At 44.1% G+C, this 25,134-nt stretch overlaps 1 protein-coding gene across 2 annotated transcripts; it reads left to right on the forward strand.

Annotated features, from left to right (window-relative positions):
* The first annotated feature begins 4,985 nt into the window (after positions 1–4,985).
* Positions 4,986–24,615, forward strand: LOC126987334 (zinc finger protein 182-like). Of its 2 annotated transcripts, none has more exons than XR_007740753.1 (2): positions 4,986–5,080; positions 16,337–20,016. XR_007740753.1 is itself a non-coding variant. In XM_050844305.1 (2 exons), exon 2 carries the CDS (start codon positions 21,958–21,960, stop codon positions 23,140–23,142), a length of 1,185 nt encoding a protein of 394 aa, XP_050700262.1. In that variant the 5' UTR covers positions 4,986–5,080; positions 21,527–21,957; the 3' UTR covers positions 23,143–24,615. The 2 variants fall into 2 exon arrangements, 1 of the variants encoding a protein (XP_050700262.1); XM_050844305.1 differs by lacking the exon at positions 16,337–20,016 and adding an exon at positions 21,527–24,615.
* The last annotated feature ends 519 nt before the right edge of the window (positions 24,616–25,134 follow it).

Below are 25,134 nucleotides of genomic sequence, written 5' to 3' on the forward strand. Positions count from 1 at the left end.
CGGCAAGTTCCATTACTATTTCGTCCTCAGCGCTGGCGAGGCTTAGCCCGGCGAAGCGTTCATTCCGTCTAATGGTACCAAATATCGGATCGCCCGGAAAACTCCAGTGCCAGGCCTGGCGAAAGGTTTTTGAAGTACGGCCCTAAGATCCAAACGGTACCGGTACTAGCGGCAATGCGCAGTGCCGAGTGATCATTAAGCTTCCCGGAACCCAAGTGATCATGAGGCTTCGCGGTACCAGTACCGATACCAGGTACCGGTACCTGGTGCCGCGAAGAATCGATTCCTCGCAGTACCCGGTACCGGTACCTGGTACCGCGAAGCCTCATGATCACTTGGGTTCCGGGAAGCTTAATGATCACTCGGCACTGCGCATTGCCGCTAGTACCGGTACCGTTTGGATCTTAGTGACGCTCGGCGCTCGCCCGCCTCCATGTGGGTTGGGCCCTGTGTGTAGACGCTGAGTCACTGCCCCGCTGCCCGTCTCCCCAAGTTCCCACCATTTTGTCCTCCTTTCCGTTTCCATCACAGCTCCCGTTTCCATTATTTTATTATTTGATTTATGTATTGGAGTTACTGGATAATTCTTCATGTCCGATTCTTTTTCTTTTTTAGGTTGCTAATAAATATTTTTATTGTTATTAGACTATGATCAAGTACACCCATGATAACTATACATGCTATTTTTTTTATCGAAAAAATAAATATTAACTTCATTCAGAGAGAGAGAGAGAGAGAGAGAGAGAGAGAGAGAGAGAGAGAGAGAGAGAGAGAGAGAGAGAGAGAGAGAGAGAGAGAGAGAGAGAGAGAGAGAGAGAGAGAGAGATTTACATAGATTTACCTAGAAAATCAGACCACACAGACCCCATGGTCCAGACTAGGTGGTCTTTCCTTAAACCTAAGTGATTTGACATTAATCAGAAGGCTCCTAAACGTTGCATTTCTACTCTAGTTGATATTAAGTTGAAGGAGAGAGAGAGAGTTTTCTTTACAGGAAATTTATTTGGGAATTTCATCAGAAGTCATTAAGAAAAAAAAAAAAAAAACTCCTTCGGGTACCGGTACCGGTACCGGTACTAACGGTACCTGAGTTTTCTGTACCGGTACTACCGGTACTCAAATTAACGGTACTTGCCCATCCCTACTTTACATACTCTGACGACGCCAGCTGCTCACAGAGTTTCGTTCAGCTTTCCTGTCTTTCTTTTATATGTAGTCTTTGTTTGAACATCGCACGTACGGAGCAGCACTTGCGACCACAATGGAGGAATTAGGACCAAATGGTGAGATACGACCGGTTGAACATACGGCGCCAGGAAACCATGTACCGAATGACAAAGGAAAATGGCGATTCTCCTGCTGGCAACGTGATGAAAGCACGTCCTCACACCAAAGAAATGCTGCCAAGTCATACTCACTGAACGATCTGTCTCGTAACATGGACGTTATCACGCATCACCGAATAAAAAAAACTTCTGTATATAGTGTTTTTGTGAAGTACAAAGGCTAATGTATACTCACCCCCCAAAAAAATTCCTACATGTCGTCACACCTGGGTCAAAATGGCCACTTCCAAAACTTTATTTGACAACAAAAATAACGTTACTGGAAACGCTGTGCCGAATGGCACACGGGGCACTCATACCAGAGAAGTGAGAAGGAGCAGAGGACTGTGATACCCTCTCCTCAGCAGGGCACCCGACGCACTAATACATGCCCGTGAATGAGTTGAAAAATTCGGCCAAGGTTAACCACAGTGAGCGCGAGTTTCAAAAACCCCTTAATTTTTGTGCCAAACGGCAAACGGTTTCCATTCTAGGGTTAAGCAGTATAGGATATACGTTGTCAGGTCCGGGGCTTGTATTTGTTTTAAGGGACTGGAGAGCTTTAAGGACTTCATCGGTAGTTATTACAAAGTTAGGCAATGCCTGCTCAAGAGGAGGAAGAATCTTCCTCCAAGAGAGCGACCCGCTGAGGACCACTCCATGTATTATTCCTCCAAGGATAAAACTAAGCGTAAGGAAAAGAAAATACAAGAAATAAAAGACCATAAATAAAATGCATAAAAAGACAACAACTTAAGGCATAAAAAGTCTCCAATTAGAAAGAAAAGAAGAAAAAATAGGGAAAATAGGCAAATCGGAAAATAGGAAAACCTGAATATAGTGTGAAGAAGAGAAAAAAGAAGCAGATCATCACAAAAGAAGAAGAAAATACGGAAATAAAAGAAAAATGGGAAAAAATATGCTCTCTTGCTCTTGCTCTTGCTGTACAGGTGACCCGTTGGAGAGTCAGGCCTTCGTATCGGCACACCCTGTAAAAATAAAACAAAACAAGCAGTATCCATTACAAATCTTCCAATTCCCTATTTCTTGCACACCACATCTTTTCCAGAAAACTCTTCATGGCTTCTATAATTCTATCATTTGCTTCATCACTCAGTCCCAGCAGCAGCAGCATCTGTCCTTGCAATCCTCCCATTCACATCCCAGCCCATCTCACTCAGTGCCACCCTCATCATCTCCGTCCTTTCTCTCCGGTACCTCCCACACACCAGTATCACATGCACGACAGTTTCATCCACACCTCTGTCACACATCTGACACACTTTGCTGCGGGACTCAGACCACCTGTAATTTCTTGCATTCACATTCATACACTGCGCTCGAGCTTGGAAGAGAAGATCACCACCCAGGCTTCCATCATACCAGCTGACACACTGCGGGGCTTCCTTTTCCCTGTACCACTCCAAAGTAGTCTTTCGCTCCATCACATGCTTCCACCTCCTCAGACCGTCACCTTTCACTGCACTGTCTATCTCTTTCTTCCACTTTCTCACATTCCATTCTAGACCCTCACTATTCCTGTCAGTCACCTTCCATTCAAAGAAACGCCTCCCTTCCTCTCTGCTCACCCACCTGACTCGCATACCACTGTCACCAACCATTCTCATGCAGTTCTTAATCCATTTGCTCTCATGCACACTCCACAAGTAGACCTTCCGTGCCAATCTCGCGTCATCCATTCGTTCCAGTCTGACTTTGTATCTAAGGGTAGCCTTCCTAAATCTTTCCCTAAAGGTACTCCACCCCATATCACCCCTCAATGCTTCCACCGCTGCATATCTTGGTGCATTCAAAGCTAACCTACCGATCCTATTTTTCCCTACTTCCAATTTATCCATTTCCAACTCACTCCATGTAATCACCTCCATCCCATACATCACACTCGGCACTGCTACACTCTTCCACACCTCTCTCAGCACATCATACTTACATGCTCTCATTCTTGCCGCACTTCCCAGACGGCCCACCCATTGATTAACTAGGCTAATCTTCTCATTCTTTGTCCTTTCACATCCTCTCGGACTCATCCATACACCCAGGTACTTATATGCATCTGTTTGCCCTAGCTCTGTGTCTCCTAGCCTCCAGGTCCTATTTCTCTCATCTTCTGCCCCATTCACAACCATTATCTGACTTTTCTCACTACTATATTTCACTCCAAAATCTCTCCCATACTCATTTACCACATCTAATAGTTCCTGCAGTTCCTCCGCTGACTCACTCATGACTACCACATCATCTGCATATAGAAGCACACTTACCCTGTCTTCTCCCACTTTTACTCCTGCATTCTTTCTCCTCATCCTGGCTGCCAACTCCTCAGTGTACAGACTGAAGAGAGTTGGAGACAAGATGCAGCTCTAACACCTCTTTCACTCCTCACCCACTCTGTCTCTAATGCTCCTAACCTATACCTGGCTCTCGTATCCACATACATGCTCCTAATGATTCGCACTATCTTATCACTCAAACCTACTTTCTCCAGTACCTTGCACATCACCTCCCTGTTCACTCTATCATACGCTTTCTCAATATCAAGAAACCCAAGATACAACGGACTTCCATTCTTCCTTTTCCTCTCTATCATCTCATTTACCACATACATATTGTCCTCTGCTCTCCTGTCTGTGCGAAAACCATTCTGCTCCTCACCCAGCACTCTCTCTCTTTCAATCCACTTACACAGCCTTTCATTCAACACAGCACAGAAAATCTTTCCCACCGTATTCGCCAGGGCTATCGGCCTATAATTCTTCAGCTCTTTCTTACTCCTATGTCCTCCCTTGTGTATCAGAGTCACTCTGCATTCGTTCCATTCCCGAGCCACTCTCTCATTCTCCCATACACAGTTGAACAGCTCAGTCATCCTGTCTATCACCACCTCACCTCCATTCTTATACAATTCATACGGGATCTCATCCAGCCCTGCTGCCTTGCAATTCTTCTGCTTCTTCAAACATACCTCGACTTCCTCTCTGCTAATTCTCTCATTCAGCTCATCCGCATCCTTCCTCTCAAGCGTTACACATCCCTCTCTCACCTCAAAGACTTCACCCAACCCTCCAATCTCTTCCCAGAAACCTTTTATACACTCTTTCTTTCTATCTGTGTCCCTGATATCCTCACCATTTACTTTCAGGCAGGAAAATCTGAATCTAGGTACACAGAAAAAATAAAGAATCAAGAAGGACCTAAGAAGATGTGCAAAGAGGAGATTTGATTGATTGATTGATAGTTTATTGTTGCAGATAAACAAGAGGAGAAGGGAAAAGAAGAAAACAGGGAAATAAAATAAAGAAATGGGAAAATAGGTCAATCGTAAAGGATAAAATCGGAAAGTCTGAATATAGGGAGACAGAAAAGTGAAACAATCAAGAAGGAGCCAAGAAGCTATAAAGGAAGGAGAAGAAGAAGAGGAGGAGGAAGCCAACAAGTTGGCAAAAGTGTTCCTCGCGCAGTGCTGGGAAAAAAGGGCACAAATGTCCGTATAAGTGAATATAAGTGGCTTTATTTCAGATTAGAAAATTACATAACGCTGAAAAGAAAGTTGTGTGAATAAGAAGGGAGGAACGAGAGGAGGAGGACCTAAGAAGCGATACAAAGCGTTACAGGTCAAAAGAAGAAGAAGAAGAAGAAGAATCAAGATCAAGGTCGAGGTCCGCCGCGTGCCCTGAAGTGCCCTGGCAGTGTTTCTCGTGGAGGAGGAGGAGCCCCTCGGCGTGCAGGCCCCCAGGGTGAGTGTGCGGGTGGTGGAGGGCCAGGGTGTGGACGGGCTGTACTTGGGACAGGAAGGAGGGGAGGGCCAGGGTGTGGACGGGCTACACTTGGGACAGGAAGGAGGGGAGGGCCAGGGTGTGGACGGGCTACACTTGGGACAGGAAGGAGCGGAGGGCCAGGGTGTGGACGGGTACACTTGGGACAGGAAGGAGGGGAGGGCCAGGGTGTGGACGGGCTACACTTGGGACAGGACGGAGGGGAGGGCCAGGGTGTGAACGGGCTACACTTGGGACAGGAAGGAGCGGAGGGCCAGGGTGTGGACGGGTACACTTGGGACAGGAAGGAGGGGAGGGCCAGGGTGTGGACAGGCCACACTTGGGACAGGAAGGAGGGAGGGCCAGGGTGTGAACAGGCTACACTTGGGACAGGAAGGAGGGAGGGCCAGGGTGTGGACAGGCTACACTTGGGACAGGAAGGAGCGGAGGCCAGGGTGTGGACGGGTACACTTGGGACAGGAAGGAGGGAGGGCCAGGGTGTGGACGGGCTACACTTGGGACAGGAAGGAGGGGAGGGCCAGGGTGTGGACAGGCTGTACTTGGGACAGGAAGGAGGGGAGGGCCAGGGTGTGGACGGGCTACACTTGGGACAGGAAGGAGCGGAGGGCCAGGGTGTGGACAGGCTGTACTTGGGACAGGAAGGAGGGAGGGCCAGGGTGTGGACAGGCTGTACTTGGGACAGGCAGGAGGGGAGGGCCAGGGTGTGAACGGGCTACACTTGGGACAGGAAGGAGGGAGGGCCAGGGTGTGGACAGGCTGTACTTGGGACAGGAAGGAGGGAGGGCCAGGGTGTGGACAGGCTACACTTGGGACAGGAAGGAGGAGGGCCAGGGTGTGGATGGGCTACACTTGGGACAGGAAGGAGGGAGGGCCAGGGTGTGGACGGCTGTACTTGGGACAGGAAGGAGGGAGGGCCAGGGTGTGGACAGGCCACACTTGGGACAGGAAGGAGGGAGGGCCAGGGTGTGGACAGGCTACACTTGGGACAGGAAGGAGGGAGGGCCAGGGTGTGGAAGGGCAACACTTGGGACAGGAAGGAGGGGAGGGCCAGGGTGTGGACGGGCTACACTTGGGACAGGAAGGAGGGGAGGGCCAGGGTGTGGACAGGCTACACTTGGGACAGGAAGGAGCGGAGGCCCAACAGCGGGCCATTTACTTGCCGATATATGTTTGCACCCCGGGCCTGAATCGGTTACGCTGCATGCCAGAAACAGATCTATATTGGGATTCTGTAACCATACTGCAGCCAATACTGGGCCTATGCAGCCTTCTATTAATACCAATGCCGGCCCAATTCTGAGCCGGGTGCAGGCCAACATGGACCAACTGTTTATTACCACCCTTTGCAGCTGTGATTTTCCTTTTGCCTTCTCAAAGCTTCATCTCATTGACTGTGTATGTCATCAGAAGAAGACCTTATGAAGTAACAGACGCTGTTCCTCCATAACGTTGTTTTCTAATGACATACACAGTCAATGAGATGAAGCTTCAAGAAGGCAAAAGGAAAATCACAGCTCCAAAGCGGGGTGGTATTGAGAACAGTTAAAATCACAATGAAATCCAGACAACAAATAACTGCAAACACAACACTGAAATGGGATTATCAAATCATATTATGCCAGTATTCTGGATTTTCAAGTGTTAGGGTTCTAACAGATGCTATAATTTGTCATCCATTTTCTTTGGATCATTTTAGATCTTTGATAATACAATAGTATCTTATTAAATAATGAGGCCAAAAAATGATCTATGTTGCATAGTAACTTTGACCACATTCAATAATGGTGGTTATATGACTGGACACATATTGCAAGCATCCATGAAAAATAAATGAATGCAAATTATAACATCCGTGAACCCAAAGATTGTCAGACCTAAGGATCGACATGAAAAAATGCAACTCAAATACAAAAATGTAATTTTGCTGCTTCATATCAAGCACTCAACCTTTCAACTTTGCTTGACATGGTGCTGTTTGACCTTGATATGTCTTACACTGGCAAGATTTAAGATTGGCAAAGTGTGAGCTAATTTACTGCTAGAATGTGTCATATAAGTGCTATAAATAAGACGATAATCATTATATGATGCAAAATATATTCTTTCCATAAGAAATCAAAAGCAAATCACAGCATCATGGTGAGATACATCTCTCCCTCTATACTATGAAACAGACAAATCACAGCATCATGGTGAGATACATCTCTCCCTCTATACTATGAAACAGACAAATCACAGCATCATGGTGAGATACATCTCTCCCTCTATACTATGAAACAGACAAATCACAGCATCATGGTGAGATACATCTCTCCCTCTACACACACACACACACACACACACACACACACAGGATATGGAGAAGATTGATAGAGAAGACCTAGTGACGAAGGACGTTAAGTGGTAGAAGAGGGCATAGCAAGAAACTGAAAAAGACGACATTCAGAAAAGACAAAGAAACACACAGTTTTCCACATAGAAGTATAACAGCTTGAAATGAACTTCATGAGATTGTGTGTGCAAAAACAATACATGAATTTAAGACAAAGTTGGATAGAAAAAGATATAGACGGGATGACAGCATGAGGCTTGGAGGTTTTGTATTTTTTTGCCCAGTGCTTTATTTTGCTCTCCAGCAGCTTAAGAATGATTTAACTTGCTGTTAAATAATTGTTAGCTTAAGAACCTATAGCTATTTTGACTTCTGGTCTTTAGTTAGTGTAAAATATGTAAAGCATTTTTCCAGTTTATTTTGTTATCATTCATTGTTACACAACCTTTGGTAATCATTACCAAGGGGCCTCTAGATGCATAAACACAATCAAAAAATAAATAAAAGGGATCACTCAAGTAAACTCAAAACAAGGGACAAGAAAGGAAGAAAAGGAAAACTTTAAATGGTTTCTTAATTTAATAACAAAAGAAATTATATTAATACAACAAAAATGAAAGTGAAATATTTACAAGTTCCAAAAGATAAGTCCAGTTACTACTTTAAGATAAAATAAGCACAACAGTAAAGTACGGTAAATAAATAAAATCACAAATATGAAGACACAAATAAATCCTACAACATAACACCTAACCCGCAGACACACACACACACTAAGTTACCGGGGAAATTCACATTATGTTGTACTTACACAAGACTAGAGAGGAGCGGTAGGGGAAGGGAGGGACCAAGGCACCTGGAATGCTGAAGTGAAGTGAAGGCAAGAGAAGGACTTTTTATACAATTCAAAAGAGGGAGGGAAAGAAACACAAAGGGGTGGAACAAAACCTTATTTTACACATAATTTAGGGCAGGGATTGGTCACAATTAGTGGGCGGAGAAGTGAGTGGACACGATGACAGGGTATGGGCAGTGTATGGAGGTCATTGTAGGTCACACCCAAACATGGATAGTTTTCTGTGAGTGGCTCAGGAGAAGGGTATGGGAGGAGTTAAGGAAAAAAGCAAAACAAACAAACATTTTTTCTATGAACGGGTGAGGGAGGAGACTGGGATGGACGGAGCAGCTGCAGGACACGTGTTGTTGACATGATGCCGTAGGGCTAAAGGCACAACAAAACACAAGTTGAGACATAAATAGACGGAAACAAGATACTGGACACACAATGATATAGTTGTAGGACATACATACACACAGACAGACACAAGTAAATATCATAAAATAGCATGGATCGCTACACGTAACATCATTCAAATAAAGTGTTAATAAAATTATTAATTTTACTTACCATAAGCTCTTTAAATTCTTGATCAGATGTCAGTCTTCCTTCAAGAGCATCAAATCCTGAAGTGTTTCAATTGGTAGTACATCATCAACAGCAGTAAAGTCATATTCCTGTGATGATGATGATACCGACTGCATTGTCAACAGCTGGTGTAGCATATCCTTCTGCGTTGCCATTAGTTGTTGAAGCAGTTTAGTTTGATCTTCCATGCGTGTCTCACATCTTGCTAAAGCAAGTAGAATAGTCTTCAATTCTCAAAGAAAAAGTTGCCATAGAAATTTCAGATTCAGATTTCTAAGTCACTAGAACAAGCAGAATAGTATGTAGAATAGTATGTAATGAAATATCACACAGTGATTTTGTTGTTAGTCAGCCTTTAACTCCAGACCATACCTTACCATGGTGGCTTAATCCACATTGGTAAGCCCATGTATCTTGTGTAAAGTGCATGTTAAGGTTACTGTAGCGTTAGAATGGCTATAGATATAAGTGTAATCTGTAACCAGTGTGACCTATGTCTATCAGGTGCCTTAGGATATACTTGTGTACATGCCAGACTGTAATGTTAACATTACTGTAGTGCTGGAATGGCCGTGTGTAGATTTGATTTGTGACCAGTGTGATAAATTCAACTATGTCCATCAGTTCCTGGAATAGATTTGCATGCAATCATTCTGGTCTACAGGTACTCTGATTAGAGTGTATAGGTTCAGTAAGTCTTTTAAACAATGATGTCATGTATGAAGCTTGAAAAAATTCCAGTTTCACTACTATTTCACGAGAATTTTTTTTCATGAGGTATACTAATTGAATATCTAAATTACTTATATGAAACATGATAACCAATGTATACAAATTAAGCTTTTATCAGTATTGCAAAAAAGTTAAAAGATAAATGTAAGATATTACAGTTACACCCAAAATGTTTATGCAAAGTTAGCAGCATCACTTACGGTGAGAATGCGTGTCTCTGTCAACCTTAGGGATGCAAAAAGCATTACTTCTTTGAAGAGATGGGAAACCAGAAACACGAGGGGGTTCTGGAATTGTGCTTGGGCTTGGCTGCATAGTTGATGTATCTCCAGATGAGTCAGAGCAGTCTGTGTCTTCATAAAGTCTTTTACGCTTCAATCTGTAATGATAAATCCTGAATAATAATTTCAACACCTTTGAATTAACATCCTATCAAAGGTGCAACTTCAAAGATTAACTAACTGCAATCCCCAACTTGTCTGTGATTGAATGTGTACCATAGGAAATCAGGGGACAGTATGAGCCTACATGAGGCCAAATAATACCTCAACAGGAAGAAAAATACTCACCCTAAAAGCCAAGTACTCACACTGGATAGGTAGGCCAACTTTCCCCAGGCATGACTTGGTCCTTGATAGCCTTTTGAGTTTTCTGGGAGTCTCTGTATGGAGGCCATCTACATTTTCTTTCATTTTTTGAAAGCCAAATGCTTGGAGCAACATCCACCTCTTGTGTTTCAACAAACACAACTACACAAAACTCTTTGGAAGTCATGCTGATTGATTGAATCACTGTGGCTGAAGGCTGTGAACAAGTGGAAAAGCAGCAAATGAATTTTGTGATAATTGTATCAGCAAATATTTTCTTTGGATTGCCATGTAAGAAGATATCTTCAAATCTTTTGCAGTGTTTTAACTTTGTAAATTCCTAAATTTGCAGATGATAATGGGTAATGAAAACAATTTCCTTAACCTGATATACTTGATATATTATACTTATATTATTAGGCTCACATTTATTTGAAATAATATTTTGAATGCATCCAATTTCATTGTTAATCATTACTCCTTGATCAGCAGGTGTGACTTTAAAACAGTATTTTTCCAAGTATAATTCCTTGTACTGCTGGCATACCATTTCATCAACTAAAGGGCCTTGTGCGTGAATCTTTTTCAGGACAGGATAGATATGTTCTTCCACATCCATACTTATATTTCTTTCTGAAATCCTATTGATAACTTGAGATAAAGGGAAGTTGGGTTTCCTCAAGAGATTTTTTATGACTCCCAACAAGTTTTCAAATTCAAATGCCGAAAAACTATCAAGAGTACCATGTTTTGCGACATCATCAGGTAGATGCCACAAATTACGAACATTGTAAACAGCATATCTTTTCCCATATATCTGGATAAAGTGCTCAGTGAACTTGAGTAAATAGTCTTTTGCATACTCAACAGAATTTGGAATATCTTTTCTGGACAAGAGATTGACTGCACTGAACAGCAACATGAAATTGTTATATATGTTGATGTCAGTGGTATCTTTCAAAACCACAGGGCCTGTATATAGAAGAAAACTTCTTGACTCATTTGCTTTGAATCTATCAAGTTCATCTAGCGACCTTGGTTTACGGTTGAATTCCGCAGGCATGAATTTTGCTACATTGACCCGGTGTTTAGATATTCAGTTTTTCTTGTGAGAGCCTATCCTTACATTTAAGGGTCCTTTGAGCCAAAGATTGAGAAGTTTTCTCATAACACCCAAATACACTAAGTGCATAGGATCCAATACAAATTTTGACACTAAACAATTTGTCATATTCAGCTTTGCAAGAGGGGATATACCTCGGTGGTGATTACTGTCACTTTGAGCAAGAAAATTTTCATCTGATCGTGGTAGAGAATTCAATTCTGGAAATACCACAGTTCCAGCCTCATATTCCCCCACCTGTTGACACCTCTCACATCCTGAGTAACCATTGTGAGATGTGATTCTTTTAAAGAACTGTCGTGCTGGGGCATCACAAATAAAGGAGGCTGTGTGGACTGGGATAAGATGCTCACCAAGCTTATACCCATTAGATACAAGTTTCAATTCATCAATGAAATCTTTCAAAAATTCATCAACATCATTAGGTTTTGACATGCCATAAAATATTCGTACAACTTCTGGAGAACAGTTGGGTTTAAGTCCTTCACACTGAAAATTAATCAGTATTGTCCAAAATTGTGCTCTAGAGCTCCGATGTAATGGTATGCCATCACAGTTTATTTTCAAAGACAAACCATTGTGTACAAGTAGCTGAATGGACTCTTTAGATGTATGTCTTGTTTCATATTTATCAATAGTTTTGAGCAAACCAAAATGGTAATACTGGCCTCCACATGTTAGTGTAATAAGTGATGTTTGGTTGACTGGAGTTTTGAGCAGTGTGCGAGCCTCTGAAGGAAGGGACGCATCATAATTTAGTTTTAGAATGGTTAACAATGAATTAATAGCTGTGTGAGTTATTTGATTATCAACAGCCCATTGTAGCAGCTGGCTTTGTGCATTTTCTGACACAACTGGAGGTACTTTTGGATGAATTGTGATTTCACAGTCACTATCAAATACTTTTACTTCATATCATAACTATACGTGCATAATCATATAGGTATGATAGGTTGTACATATTGTATATAATAATGGTAAGAAGGGAATTGGCAATAGTGGTTAGTCAAGCACCATAAGTTATTAAAGGGTGAAACGGGTTCGACGCAGTGGGTTCTGCGTGTTAGTAAAAGTTGAGAAGGGAGGCGCCCGATACCCACACGGTTTAGTTATCCACTGACCACCATAAGTGACAAACACACCGCTCTCGCTGCTCGCGTCACCACACCATCCACGCCCCGACTTCATCATACTACACACCAGCAGCATAGTCTGAGTCGCCGGCCAGCACACCAGCAGCCCATTAACTTAACTATATATCTTACAAGGAGGCCTCTTCAGTTTGTGTATACTGGACAGGGTGGCCAGCTGCGGCATACTGTGGCACACAACATACCTACTGGTGAGTCGCCATCTATGTTTTTTCTATTACACTTGTCTACCTGTAACACGGCTCCCTTAGGGGTATACAGTTACGACACTTCATTACTAAGTGAAGAACAGATTTCAGTTTGCTTTCATTTGTGATCATCTGTATTTAACACCTGCTGAGCTCCACAATCTACATCCTGCTTCCCTTCACATGACAATATCACATCATCATCACCATCACCCAGAGTCAGTAGTAGTGTGTGCAAGATTGACACATTGACGAGGGATAGATCGTTGGGCGTGTTTGGGTTGGCTTGTATATGGATACTGACAACATTTTCTCTTAGCTTTTTGGGCTAATGTCCACTTTGAAGACTTCATCTTTCAAAGATTTATCAAAGATAACTCACCACTTGTGTGTAGAGTGGTAAATTGTTCAACGATGACGGGACAGCTTCTTGGATGAGCCGTTTTACAACGTAAACAATATTTAAGCGGGAAAAGTTCAACTTGATCTTGATCTTGAACGTTCGCTGCCTGTAATCCCGATCGGAAAACGGATAATCCATTTTTTTGTATGTTTGCATAAATGCAGTGTTATACATTAGCTCATGATTGAGGCAAATATGAGGCAAACTGTATCGGGCCAATTTGGTTTTAGTATTAATTGGTTCAATTAACATTTACTGATGTAAGGCCGACACCGCTAACGAAGCGGTTTGCTGCAACAGTCACTCAGCCGCCGCTGCCGACACAACCCCGACAGTAGCCGATGCTGGCCCAATAACCCCATGTTTGCTGGGGAGCAGAGGGCCAGGGTGTGGACGGGCTGTAATTGGGACAGGAAGGAGGGGAGGGCCAGGGTGTGGACGGGTACACTTGGGACAGGAAGGAGGGGAGGGCCAGGGTGTGGACGGGTACACTTGGGACAGGAAGGAGGGGAGGGCCCGGGTGTGGCCGGGTACACTTGGGACCGGCGGGTGGGGTGGGCCTGGGTGGGGCCGGGTACACTTGGGACAGGAAGGAGGGGAGGGCCAGGGTGTGGACGGGCTACACTTGGGACAGGAAGGAGGGGAGGGCCAGGGTGTGGACGGGTACACTCGGGACAGGAAGGAGGGGAGGGCCAGGGTGTGGACGGGTACACTTGGGAGAGGAAGGAGGGAGGGCCAGGGTGTGGACGGGTACACTGGGACAGGAAGGAGGGAGGGCCAGGGTGTGGATGGGCTACACTTGGGACAGGAAGGAGGGCAGGGCCAGGGTGTGGACGGGTACACTTGGGACAGGAAGGAGGGAGGGCCAGGGTGTGGACAGGTACACTTGGGACAGGAAGGAGGGAGGGCCAGGGTGTGGACAGGTACACTTGGGACAGGAAGGAGGGAGGGCCAGGGTGTGGACGGGCACACTTGGGACAGGAAGGAGGGAGGGCCAGGGTGTGGACGGGTACACTTGGGACAGGAAGGAGGGAGGGCCATGGTGTGGACGGGTACACTTGGGACAGGAAGGAGGGGAGGGCCAGGGTGTGGACGGGTACACTTGGGACAGGAAGGAGCGGAGGGCCAGGGTGTGGACGGGCTGTAATTGGGACAGGAAGGAGGGGAGGGCCAGGGTGTGGACGGGCAGTAATTGGGACAGGAAGGAGGGGAGGGCCAGGGTGTGGATGGGCTACACTTGGGAAAGGAAGGAGGGGAGGGCCAGGGTGTGGACGGGTACACTTGGGACAGGAAGGAGGGAGGCCAGGGTGTGGACGGGCACACTTGGGACAGGAAGGAGGGAGGCCAGGGTGTGGACGGGTACACTTGGGACAGGAAGGAGGGGAGGGCCAGGGTGTGGACGGGTACACTTGGGACAGGAAGGAGGGGAGGGCCAGGGTGTGGACGGGCTGTACTTGGGACAGGAAGGAGCGGAGGGCCAGGGTGTGGATGGGCTGTACTTGGGACAGGAAGGAGCGGAGGGCCAGGGTGTGGACGGGCTGTACTTGGGACAGGAAGGAGGGGAGGGCCAGGGTGTGGACGGGCTGTACTTGGGACAGGAAGGAGGGGAGGGCCAGGGTGTGGATGGGCTGTACTTGGGACAGGAAGGAGGGGAGGGCCAGGGTGTGGACGGGCTGTACTTGGGACAGGAAGGAGCGGAGGGCCAGGGTGTGGACGGGCTGTACTTGGGACAGGAAGGAGGGGAGGGCCAGGGTGTGGATGGGCTGTACTTGGGACAGGAAGGAGGGGAGGGCCAGGGTGTGGACGGGCTGTACTTGGGACAGGAAGGAGCGGAGGGCCAGGGTGTGGACGGGCTGTACTTGGGACAGGAAGGAGCGGAGGGCCAGGGTGTGGATGGGCCACGCGTGTGTAGGGTTCCCACCCTGACCTCAGGAAAATACCAACATCTTACTCTCCAATACGGAACTAACTGTAATTTAAGTTATGGGTCTTGTCTTGTTGCAGTGTAGGTGATGTTCACTTTGGGCGACTTGGGAGTCCACCGCCCCAACACTGTGCCCTACTCCTAGGGCCGCCTTCACTTTATTTGTTTTGATCGTTACCAATGGCGGTGATCAACGCATAGTTTTCCACGTGAAACTGGCCTATGGGGTAGTGGTTGAGGAGGTGAGAGGTGTTGAGAGTGTGTGGTAAGGTGCGGGGCTGGGCTCACCCCGCAGCCGCCACTACCCCATAGGCCAGTTTTACGTGGAAATACTATAGCGGCAATCACCGCCATTTGTAACGATAAAAACAAACAAAATGACTGTGAAAGCGGCCCCTAATGTGCCTCAGCTGGTCAGGGAGGAGCTACGCGCGGCCCCCTGGGAGTAGGCGCGTGTAGGACAGGGGGCTCATCAGGGATCCCCTGCAGAAACAGGTCAAATTTTCTCCTGAAGGTCTCCATGCTGCAGTTTGAGGTGTCCCTGATGTCCCTGGGCAGGCAGTTGAATAGTCTTGGTCCCTCGTTGGTAAAGCTGGCAGCATGTATGGACCTAAGACATTGACTGACTGTTTCAATGGATGTCCTGGGGCAGGTGCGGCCAAATTGGGGGTGTGTCTGGCGTGTTATCCCTCCTTCAGTTTGTGGTGATGGGTTAGGCACTTGCTTCTTCAGTGTTAATTATGTAGTACTATCTCTTCGTCTTTGGAGGGAGTAGAGTTGCAGAGTCTTGAGCCTGTCCCAGTAACTCAGATTTTCATTGAGTTCAGCTTCCTTGTGAAGACCCTTTGTGTCTGTTCCAGTCGCTTGATATTGTACATTTTGTGTGGGACCACAGATGGCACAGGTATTCCATTTTCGACAACACCAGGGACTTACAGAGCGGGAGGAGGTGTTCGGGTTCCCTCGTCTTGAAGGTGCAGAGTATCCATCCTGTCATCCTGCTGGCCGTCCTTGTGATGTCAATGTGCTCAGTGGGTGAAAAGTCATTACTAACTAGTACCCCCAGGTCATGTACGGAGCTCTTCTCTGCAATTTCTTGACCTTTCACCTGGTACTGTGATCTTGAGGTGGCCATTTTCCCCATATCTTATTAATTCAAATTTATTTTTGTTCAAAGACATGTTGTTGTCCTAACCTAACCCAGCCCTAAAATTTCTGTGGCCTGCCATGACTGACAGCCGCTGCCCACTGCTGGTGGAGGAAGGGGGAGGGACATTGCGTCGCCTTCTTTACACATAGGTATTTTAAGACAACCCATAACAAATACATCATTTTTCTGTTGGTATCCAAGGCGGTGGCTGAGTGGTTAGCGTGCCGGTCCAGTATTCACTGCGTCGTGGATGATTTGGGTTCGAATCCGCCGCTACCACCTGGGATTTTTCAGTCACCGCCGAGTGGCCCAAGACCACCGACATGCTGTCCTGAAGACCACCCATCAACGTGGACTCTAAAGGAACTGTCAAAGGGAAATCAAGAATGAGCTTCCGGGCGCAGCATGAGCCAAGAATAGACGGCGCCAGTATAAACACTTGCCTGCACCACGTCGGGCTTGGGCCAACCACCACTCTTCCTATGGCTATTTATTACCCACAAAAAATGGAAATGTGTACATTTCAGGATAAATAAAAGTACGATGAAAGAGAAGGTTTTTGCCTTAGGCCAGTATTTATGTTATGACTACAGTACCCTCTCCAGTTTCGTGCTCGCTTCGTTCCGAAGGTGTAGCGCTAAACTCGAGGGTCGCGAAACTCAAGGTATTAAAAACACTGAAAAAGCGCTTATTTGTTCCGACCCGTGGAGTTTTTAAAATTTTTTTATGTGGCTTATGGCGCCGGTAAACTATCCATCTGAGCCTAATGGTCGGCCCCGAGCCTGTCATGGCGCAGGCAACTGTTTATAGTGGTGCCATTATAATTGGGTCATGCTGCCCCCCGGAGCTCACTTTTTTTCCTCCTTTACTCCCTTGTTATCTCAAAATACGTACCTTGGAAAAAGAAAGGAAACAGAAAGAGAGAACGGGTCATTTTAAAGCCACAGATGAAGCCTTACGATTGGCTGAGCTCTGAAAACACGCTTGTGATTCGCTGGGAGTCCAATGACATCATCGCCGGCGCTCACCCAATCAGCGGCCTCACTGCCTTATTAACCCGTAGGCTTCGGCTATGGGAAGGCCGAGAAGTGCCCGAGAAACGACAAAACTACTCTGCATTTTGAGACTAAGAAAAGAGCATGGAACGTACATCAGAGTACTCCTCTCATAACCATAAAACCGTTACAAATATTTACTTTTACTCAAACTCCATTCTTTTTGGGTGATGTTTGTTACAAAATAAACAGTCTCGTGATGCGTGGCATCTAGCCGAGAGTCGCTTGTTGTGTACTACAGAGAATTTGCCAAGTGATCACTGTATGGATAGCTAATTCAGTATGCCACGACCTTACAGCACCACCTATGACAAAAAAGCCCACCTCAAGATCACCCACCCACCACATTGACCTAGGGCATTCATGGTGGGTTGCGCTATGCCACCACCGCCTACAATTAGCTCGAATTAGGCGTTTTATGGCGAGCCCTTTTTAGGGTCCACCGTACCACAGCCACGACTCGTGAAAGCCTAAAAAAGGGTCTGCCCACGTTCTCGGGTTAAGGAGGGCGCCCGGGGGGGTCCCTCCTGGGCACACAGTACAAAGGAACACAAAGGAAGAACAAACAACAGCAGACCTGCTGGTCCTTACGAAGTTGTTTGTGACAAGCTACACTAACTATCTAATCAAAGGTGGAAGATGAAGGACAGCAAATGCGAAGGCTCCTCCCCACCCCCCCATCCCTCCAGCCAAAGCTGTCAGGAAAGGAAAAAGAACCATGCAGCATAGAAAAACTGCATGGAATTTATGTAGGAAAGAGGAAAGAACTACCATTACTGCTACCACTAACCGGGCGATAAAAGTGGACAAAGACACCAGTATTCGAAAGAACTTAACGTTATTATGACAATGAGTAATATCTTAGTTGCTGGTTGGATTCAAAACACTTGTCTAATCTTTTCTTGAAGGCCGTAACTGTTGTACTATCAACGACATCACAAGGTAGAGAGTTCCAAACATTAACAACTCGATTGAAGAAGAAGTGTTTAGCTTCGTGCGACGAGAATCTTTTACCACTTATCTTCAAATTGTGATTTCTTTTTGTTCTATTTGATCGATCAATTGTAAAGTAATCTTCCGCATTAATATCACTGAATCCTTTAAACATTTCAAACACTTCTATTAGATCGCCTCACATTCTTCGTTTTGGTAGGCTGAATAAATTTACTTCTTAAAGCCTTTGTTCATATGACAAATTTCTCAACCTAGGAATCATCTTTGTTACTCTTCGTTGGACCCATTCCAACTTTTCTATGTCTTTTCTGTAGTAGGGAGAACAAAAATGTACACAGTACTCTAGACGGGGTCAAACCAACGAACTATACAGTTTTAATATTACTTTTTCTGATTTATTATTAAAGACTCGTCCAATGAAGCCAACCAATTTGTTTGCAATTTTAACTACCTCTGAACAATGCTGACCGGGCTTTAAATCACTTGATATAGTGATTCCAAGATCCTTTTCTTTACTTACTGCAGAAAGTTGTTGGCCATTCATTACGTACCGAACGCGATTGTTATTTTTTCCGATGTGCAACACTTTACATTTGTCAACGTTAAATTTCATTTGTCATTGATTGGCCCAACGTGCAAGTCGATCTAGATCTGATTGCAAAGCTTCTTCGTTGAGTGTCGCAGTTACTTTACTAGCAATTTTTGTGTCATCAGCAAATTTTGATACTTTGCAAGTGAGCCCATCATCGATATCATTAACATAAATTAAGAAGAGCATGGGGCCAAGCACTGATCCTTGAGGTATGCCGCTTTTGACATCAAGCCAGTTAGATGTAACACCGTTTAGAACTACTCTCTGTTTCCGCTCAGAGAGCCAATTGTGAATGTTACCCGAGATACCGTGCGCCAGTAGTTTGCTGAGCAATCGTTGGTGGGGGACCTTATCAAATGCCTTTTGAAAATCCAGATATATGATATCTACTGATCTGCTTTCATCGAACACCTCAAAAATATAGTGAAAAAAATCAAGTAAGTTAGTCAAACACGAACGTTACTACGGAAGCCATGTTGCGAATTATTTATTATATTACTTTCTTTGAAGAATTTCACCATATTGTTGCGAATGATAGTCTCCATTAACTTACAAACAATCGATGTCAGGCTAATTGGTCGATAGTTTCCTGGATGAGACCTGTCCCCCTTTTTGAAAATTGGTGTGACATTTGCAAGTTTCCAATCCGACGGAACTTTTCCAGCTGTTAAAGATTTATTGAATATGATGGAGAGCGGTTTACAAATTTGATGTTTGATTCCTTTTAAGACCCTAGGGGTAATTTTGTCTGGACCAGGAGCTTTGCTTACTTTAATCTTTTCAATTGTGCGTAAAATGTCACTTTCTACGATGAGCACGCCACTTAACATCTTTTCGGCCCTTCTAACCTCCGGCGGTTGAGGTGATAAACAATCTTCGTCAGTATGTCCTATGGCTTTGAAATTTTAGTATGTTGTTTGTTGGTGTAAGTGTATGACATTCTGTGAATTTTGTGAAATTTGGGTGAATGTGTAGAGGAGACTCAAACAAAGCATAAAATCTTATTTTTGTTTCACAGACTTTAGTTGAAAAAAATATACCATAGAAACTTTGTGTATAGATCTACATTTATCATTTTGTAATTTTTAAAAAAAAATTTTCTGGCTTAAAAAAATTGAAATTCATTTTCACTAATAATTTTCTCCACTTTTTCTCCCGTTTTCTTTTTACATTTTTAAAAAATGTACAAAATGAGAAAAATTGCCGTTTAGTTGTAGATTATATTGATACCTTACAAATGACTGTCAGACGTTTTGTCGATTTTTTGAAATTTTTTGAAGTGTAAAAAACAAATTTTCAAGATTTTGGCTCCTTAAGATTTTTTTTTCCATTTCATGTGTCTTGCCATTTGTATTCATTTGATTGTCATGAAATGTTCACATATGATTGTTTATACCTTGTTCACTTACTGGGCCACCAGTGTGCTGAGCAGATGTTTCACTTGTTGCATATTGGTACATCTGTGGCCCGAATAGCCCTTTCTATAAACTTTTACAAACATGAGTATATAAACAATTTGTGGGTAAATTTGTATTTATTATGACTGCAGATGTGTTGCAATGGTACCAGGTAATAAGTTCAAAATGATAAGGTAATAAATATATAGCTATGTAAAGGCATCCAAAATACATTTAAAGCTTGGTGACATTTTGCTTCCAAATATAAGCATTTCATTATGTAACAGTAATCAACTGTAGAGGCAAATGCCCCTCATATCAAACAACATAAAAAAAAAAAAATCCTAATACATGAAAATCTTGCTTTCATAACAAAAAAATAATGCTCCAGATCACTACTTACTAGTACTTGGAATATTAGATTATCCCAATGTTTGATTTATTATAGTGTAATTTACTGAACTGTAGAGGGAAATACCACTCCGCAAATAACGTAAAAAAAAAAAAATTCCTGATAAATTAAAATTTTGCTCATAACAGAGAAGAAAATAATGTTCCCCATCCTGCTCTTCATCTGTTTCTAACTCGTCACTTTCCTCGGAGAGCTCATCATCTGGGTCATCTGAACTGACAAAAAACCTGAATCATCTGAATCACCAGATGAGGTATCCGATCGCCCTCCTTAAAAGACGGTCGGGTTAATTTCTGTTGAAAAGGAGGGTAAAAAAAACATTATTAATAGTTTTTTTATGTACAGCTCATCAGAATGTAAGATATTGTATCGACGCAAACTCATATAATAATCATAAAAACTAAACCAAATAGCAGAACAAGACTATATCGTCAGTGCTTCGCGAACTGGTACATATATGCGCCAACCCATGCCTGGTACATTGGTGCACCAATACGCGGCAGAGGGAAAAAATATTAGTGGTCCGCGATTTGGTTTATATTTGTGCCGTGGATTTTTACACTATAATACAGGCTATCCTCTCATAATGATATATATCTCCTCTCTCTGCAAAAGTCCAACGGACACTGGCGTGGTGGGCGCCATTAAAATTCCGCGGAGCAGGCAAGAGCGCTGAGTTGCCAAACGCGATTAATGTGTTAACAGACCTTAAAACTATCAAGCTTGCAGCTTTGGTCGCTGGATATTGTCCATTTACGTGTAGTTCTGTCTTAGTATTGTTACGAATATCGCTTCAGATTTATTTAGGTTAGTTCAAAAGACATATTTATCAATGAATATATTATTGCATTAGCTTATTATCAGTACACGCACTATTTGCCTGACCCGGTGGCCTGTGGCTTGCCTTCGGTGCACCCACCACCGCCCTGATCCCTCCCACCAACTTCAGTTTCCTTAGCAGTCTTTTTTTTTTTTTTTCAGCACATGACTTTGTGTCCCAATGTCCACCACTGGTGTTAGTGTTGAAGTGAGGCATCGAGACAGTTGCTGTGGTCAGTACTTGTTCCGTCCCTGCTGCCGCTGACTTCAGGACTCCTTGGTGCATCCCTCGCCTTGCCTGCTCAATTGGTCACTGAGTGTGGCTTTGAAGCAACCTCGCCGCCTTCTCCAGCATCTCTGAGGTTCCTCAAGGCCAGCCAACTCCTCACATCCAGAGTAGTGTTGCAGTGGAGGCTGCAAGGCGGGACAGCAGCTGGAGTGGCTGGGATCAGCAAGAGCAGACTGCTACTGGTGTGAGGCTCAGGAGTGATAAAAAACACCACCAACACAACCACCACCAACAACAACAACTGCTGGCCTCTTCATCCACAAAGGGGGAAGTTTGAATTTCAGAAGTGTGAGAAGATCTGAGAATGAGAGCAAGTTTACTGACCAAAGCCAAGAGTGTGAGAAAAGACATGCAGGGAAGGATGACCTCAACAAATACACCCACACACTCTGGTGTAAGACCTCATGAAAGTCGGGAGTGTGGCAAAAGGTTTAGTAATAGGAGTAACCCCAAACATCACACCCTTACACACACTGGTGCAAGAAACCATGAGTGTGAAGTTTGTGGGAAATGTTTCAGTCAGAAGGGTACCCTCAACACACACACCCTTACACACACTGGTGAAAGAAATCATGAGTGTGAAGTTTGTGGGAAATGTTTCAGTCACAAGGGTAAACTCAAATTACACACTCTTACACACACTGGTGAAAGAAATCAAGAGTGTGAAGTTTGTGGGAAATGTTTCAGTCTGAAGGATACCCTCAAGAAACACACCCTTACACACACTGGTGAAAGAAATCATGAGTGTGAAGTTTGTGGAAAATGTTTCAGTCGGAAGAGTAAACTCAATAGACACACCCTTACACACACTGGTGAAAGAAATCATGAGTGTGAAGTTTGTGGAAAATGTTTCATTCGGAAGGATGCCCTCAAATTACACACTCTTACACACACTGGTGAAAGAAATCATGAGTGTGAAGTTTGTGGAAAATGTTTCAGTCAGAAGGGTAACCTCAAATTACACACTCTTACACACACTGGTGAAAGAAATCATGAGTGTGAAGTTTGTGGAAAATGTTTCAGTCAGAAGAGTACCCTCAAATTACACACTCTTACACACACTGGTGAAAGAAATCATGAGTGTGAAGTTTGTGGGAAATGTTTCAGTCTGAAGGATACCCTCAAGAAACACACCCTTACACACATTGGTGAAAGAAATCATGAGTGTGAAGTTTGTGGAAAATGTTTCAGTCTGAAGGGTAACCTCAAATTACACACTCTTACACACACTGGTGAAAGAAATCATGAGTGTGAAGTTTGTGGGAAATGTTTCAGTCGGAAGGGTACCCTCAAATTACACCTTGTTACACACACTGATGCAAGAAGTCATGAGTGTGAAGTTTGTGGGAAAAGGTTCAAACTGAAGAGTATATTGGACATGCACGTCTTCAGACACTCTGGTCATAAAGGGTTCAAGTGCGATGTTTGTGGGAAACGTTTCATGACTAAGGGTGAGATTGTCAGGCACATGAAGGTCCACTTCTCCTGAGGTGCTGTGTTGATTCAGTTCTGCTGTGTGTGTGAGTGGAAGTGTTTGTTGTGGTGGTGTTACAGGGCTGTGTGTAGTACAGAGAACAGAAAATATTCATCTGTTGGAACAAATGGTGACTGTGACGGCATGATCTGTTATTCACTTTCCACCCCAGGCTTCATGTGGTTGGTGGGTCCTGTGAAAGGTCTGATCTTTTTGGTGACTGTGCTGGGCTGGCTGTTGTGGCCTGGGCTTATTGGTCAAGTGTGTGTGTGTTAATAGTAATAATATAGTGTATTTGGTCTTACCAGCCGCTAAGCTACAAATGGACACATTATAAACACATTGTAAAGAACAGTAGGTAGGGGTTCAGGGATCTAACACATCAGTGGGAGGTTGGAATGATAGTGGTGGGAGGGTTGAGTGCAGTGTGGTGGTGCCGGGGAGGGGGAGGACATCCTCTTCCAGATGGTGGCAAGGTGTTAGTCCCAAGGTGTGACATTCATGTAGGTGTGAAAGAGGGGTGACGATATGATTGAGCACATGCTACTTGAGTGATGTATGTATATAAGAGAGAAAAGGGGATTATGGTAACAGTTGTAACTGAATGGAATAGGATGTTGGAGAGGGATGTAAAAAGGTTAAATGCATGCAATATTATTTCAGCTGAGGTCATTTTCAAAGCAGACAATTGTTGTCATTCAGTAGATCATGTCATTCTTAATCATCAGAAATCATTTTCAAGACTCAATTCTGACCTGTCACATTGCGTAGATCTTGTCATTCTTAGTCAGTTGAGGTCATCTTGAAGCCAAGAATTCTTGTTTCATAGTTCAATTCTTGTCATTTTCCCTCTTTTTGTTCCTCAGATATATTTTTCAAATTAATATCATATTTATTTCCATTTATTTCATTTTGGGAGCAGGCATAAAGGCCAGGTTATGTTAGGTTACCTTATATTTAGTTTAATTAGGTCAGATGAGGTTAGGTTACATTTAATTTGATTAGGGTAGTTAGTTTTAATTGTGTTCAATGAATGTGTAATATGCTTCAGTTATATAATGTGTACTCGCCATTGCCAATGGAGCTTGGGAATAATAACACATGACTTAGTCATTCACTTTTTTTATTGGATTAACCTGCAGTTTGAGTATTACAGCTTGATGTAGCACGTAACAGCTGATACAGCACAACAAATAAGTAATTACTGAGAAATCATCTATACAGGAAGGTAGTTGGTGTGGAAGAGAAATGGCTACTAACTCTGCCCTGTGCACAGGGGGTGATAAGTGGTGCCACAAAGAGATGCTCAGGGCTGAGAAATGTAAATCAAGTAGTGGTGCATTACAGGTGCCCAGTTTGTGAAAGACGGGACAGGAAACGGAGGAAATAGGTAACTGGAACTGTGTGGCAAAGCAGAAGGGAGGAAAGGACCTGCAGAAGCCACTGCCTCAACAGACTATTGGAAATGGTTTGACTATAGTAAGTCTGCTGGTCAACAGAAAAATATTCTTAATGTCGTGCCTGGCATGGGCACTCCTTAATAATGTTGGTTAATTATACCTCAAAGTAGAATTAATTGTTGATCACTTAAACCAGAGAGTAAAATTAGTAGTTCATTTACCAAGTCTAATAAGGCACCGTTATCGCACACAGGATTATCATCTGCCAAATAATATGGGTAGCGTGACTTTAACAATATTACTTAAGGTAAATATATTTGTTTAGAGATTCTGATGATGAACTAAGGGTCAAGGGACAGGATTCAGCCATACAAGACTAAATTGTCGCTCATAACACCCATACCACATGGAGGCGGGCGAGCGCCGAGCGTCACTAAGATCCAAACGGTACCGGTACCAGTACCGATACCAGGTACCGGTATCTGGTACCGCTAAGAATAGATTCCTCGCCGTACCCGGTACCGGTACCTGGTACCGCGAAGCCTCATGATCACTTGGGTTCCGGAAGCAATGATCACTCGGCACTGCGCATTGCCGCTAGTACCGG

Source organism: Eriocheir sinensis, chromosome 64 (assembly GCF_024679095.1).
Source record: "Eriocheir sinensis breed Jianghai 21 chromosome 64, ASM2467909v1, whole genome shotgun sequence".
NCBI lineage: Eukaryota > Metazoa > Arthropoda > Malacostraca > Decapoda > Varunidae > Eriocheir > Eriocheir sinensis.

Bases quoted from the DNA above. Each gene is read 5' to 3' on its own strand.
- LOC126987334 (XM_050844305.1), top strand. From the start codon at position 21,958: ATGAGAGCAAGTTTACTGACCAAAGCCAAGAGTGTGAGAAAAGACATG.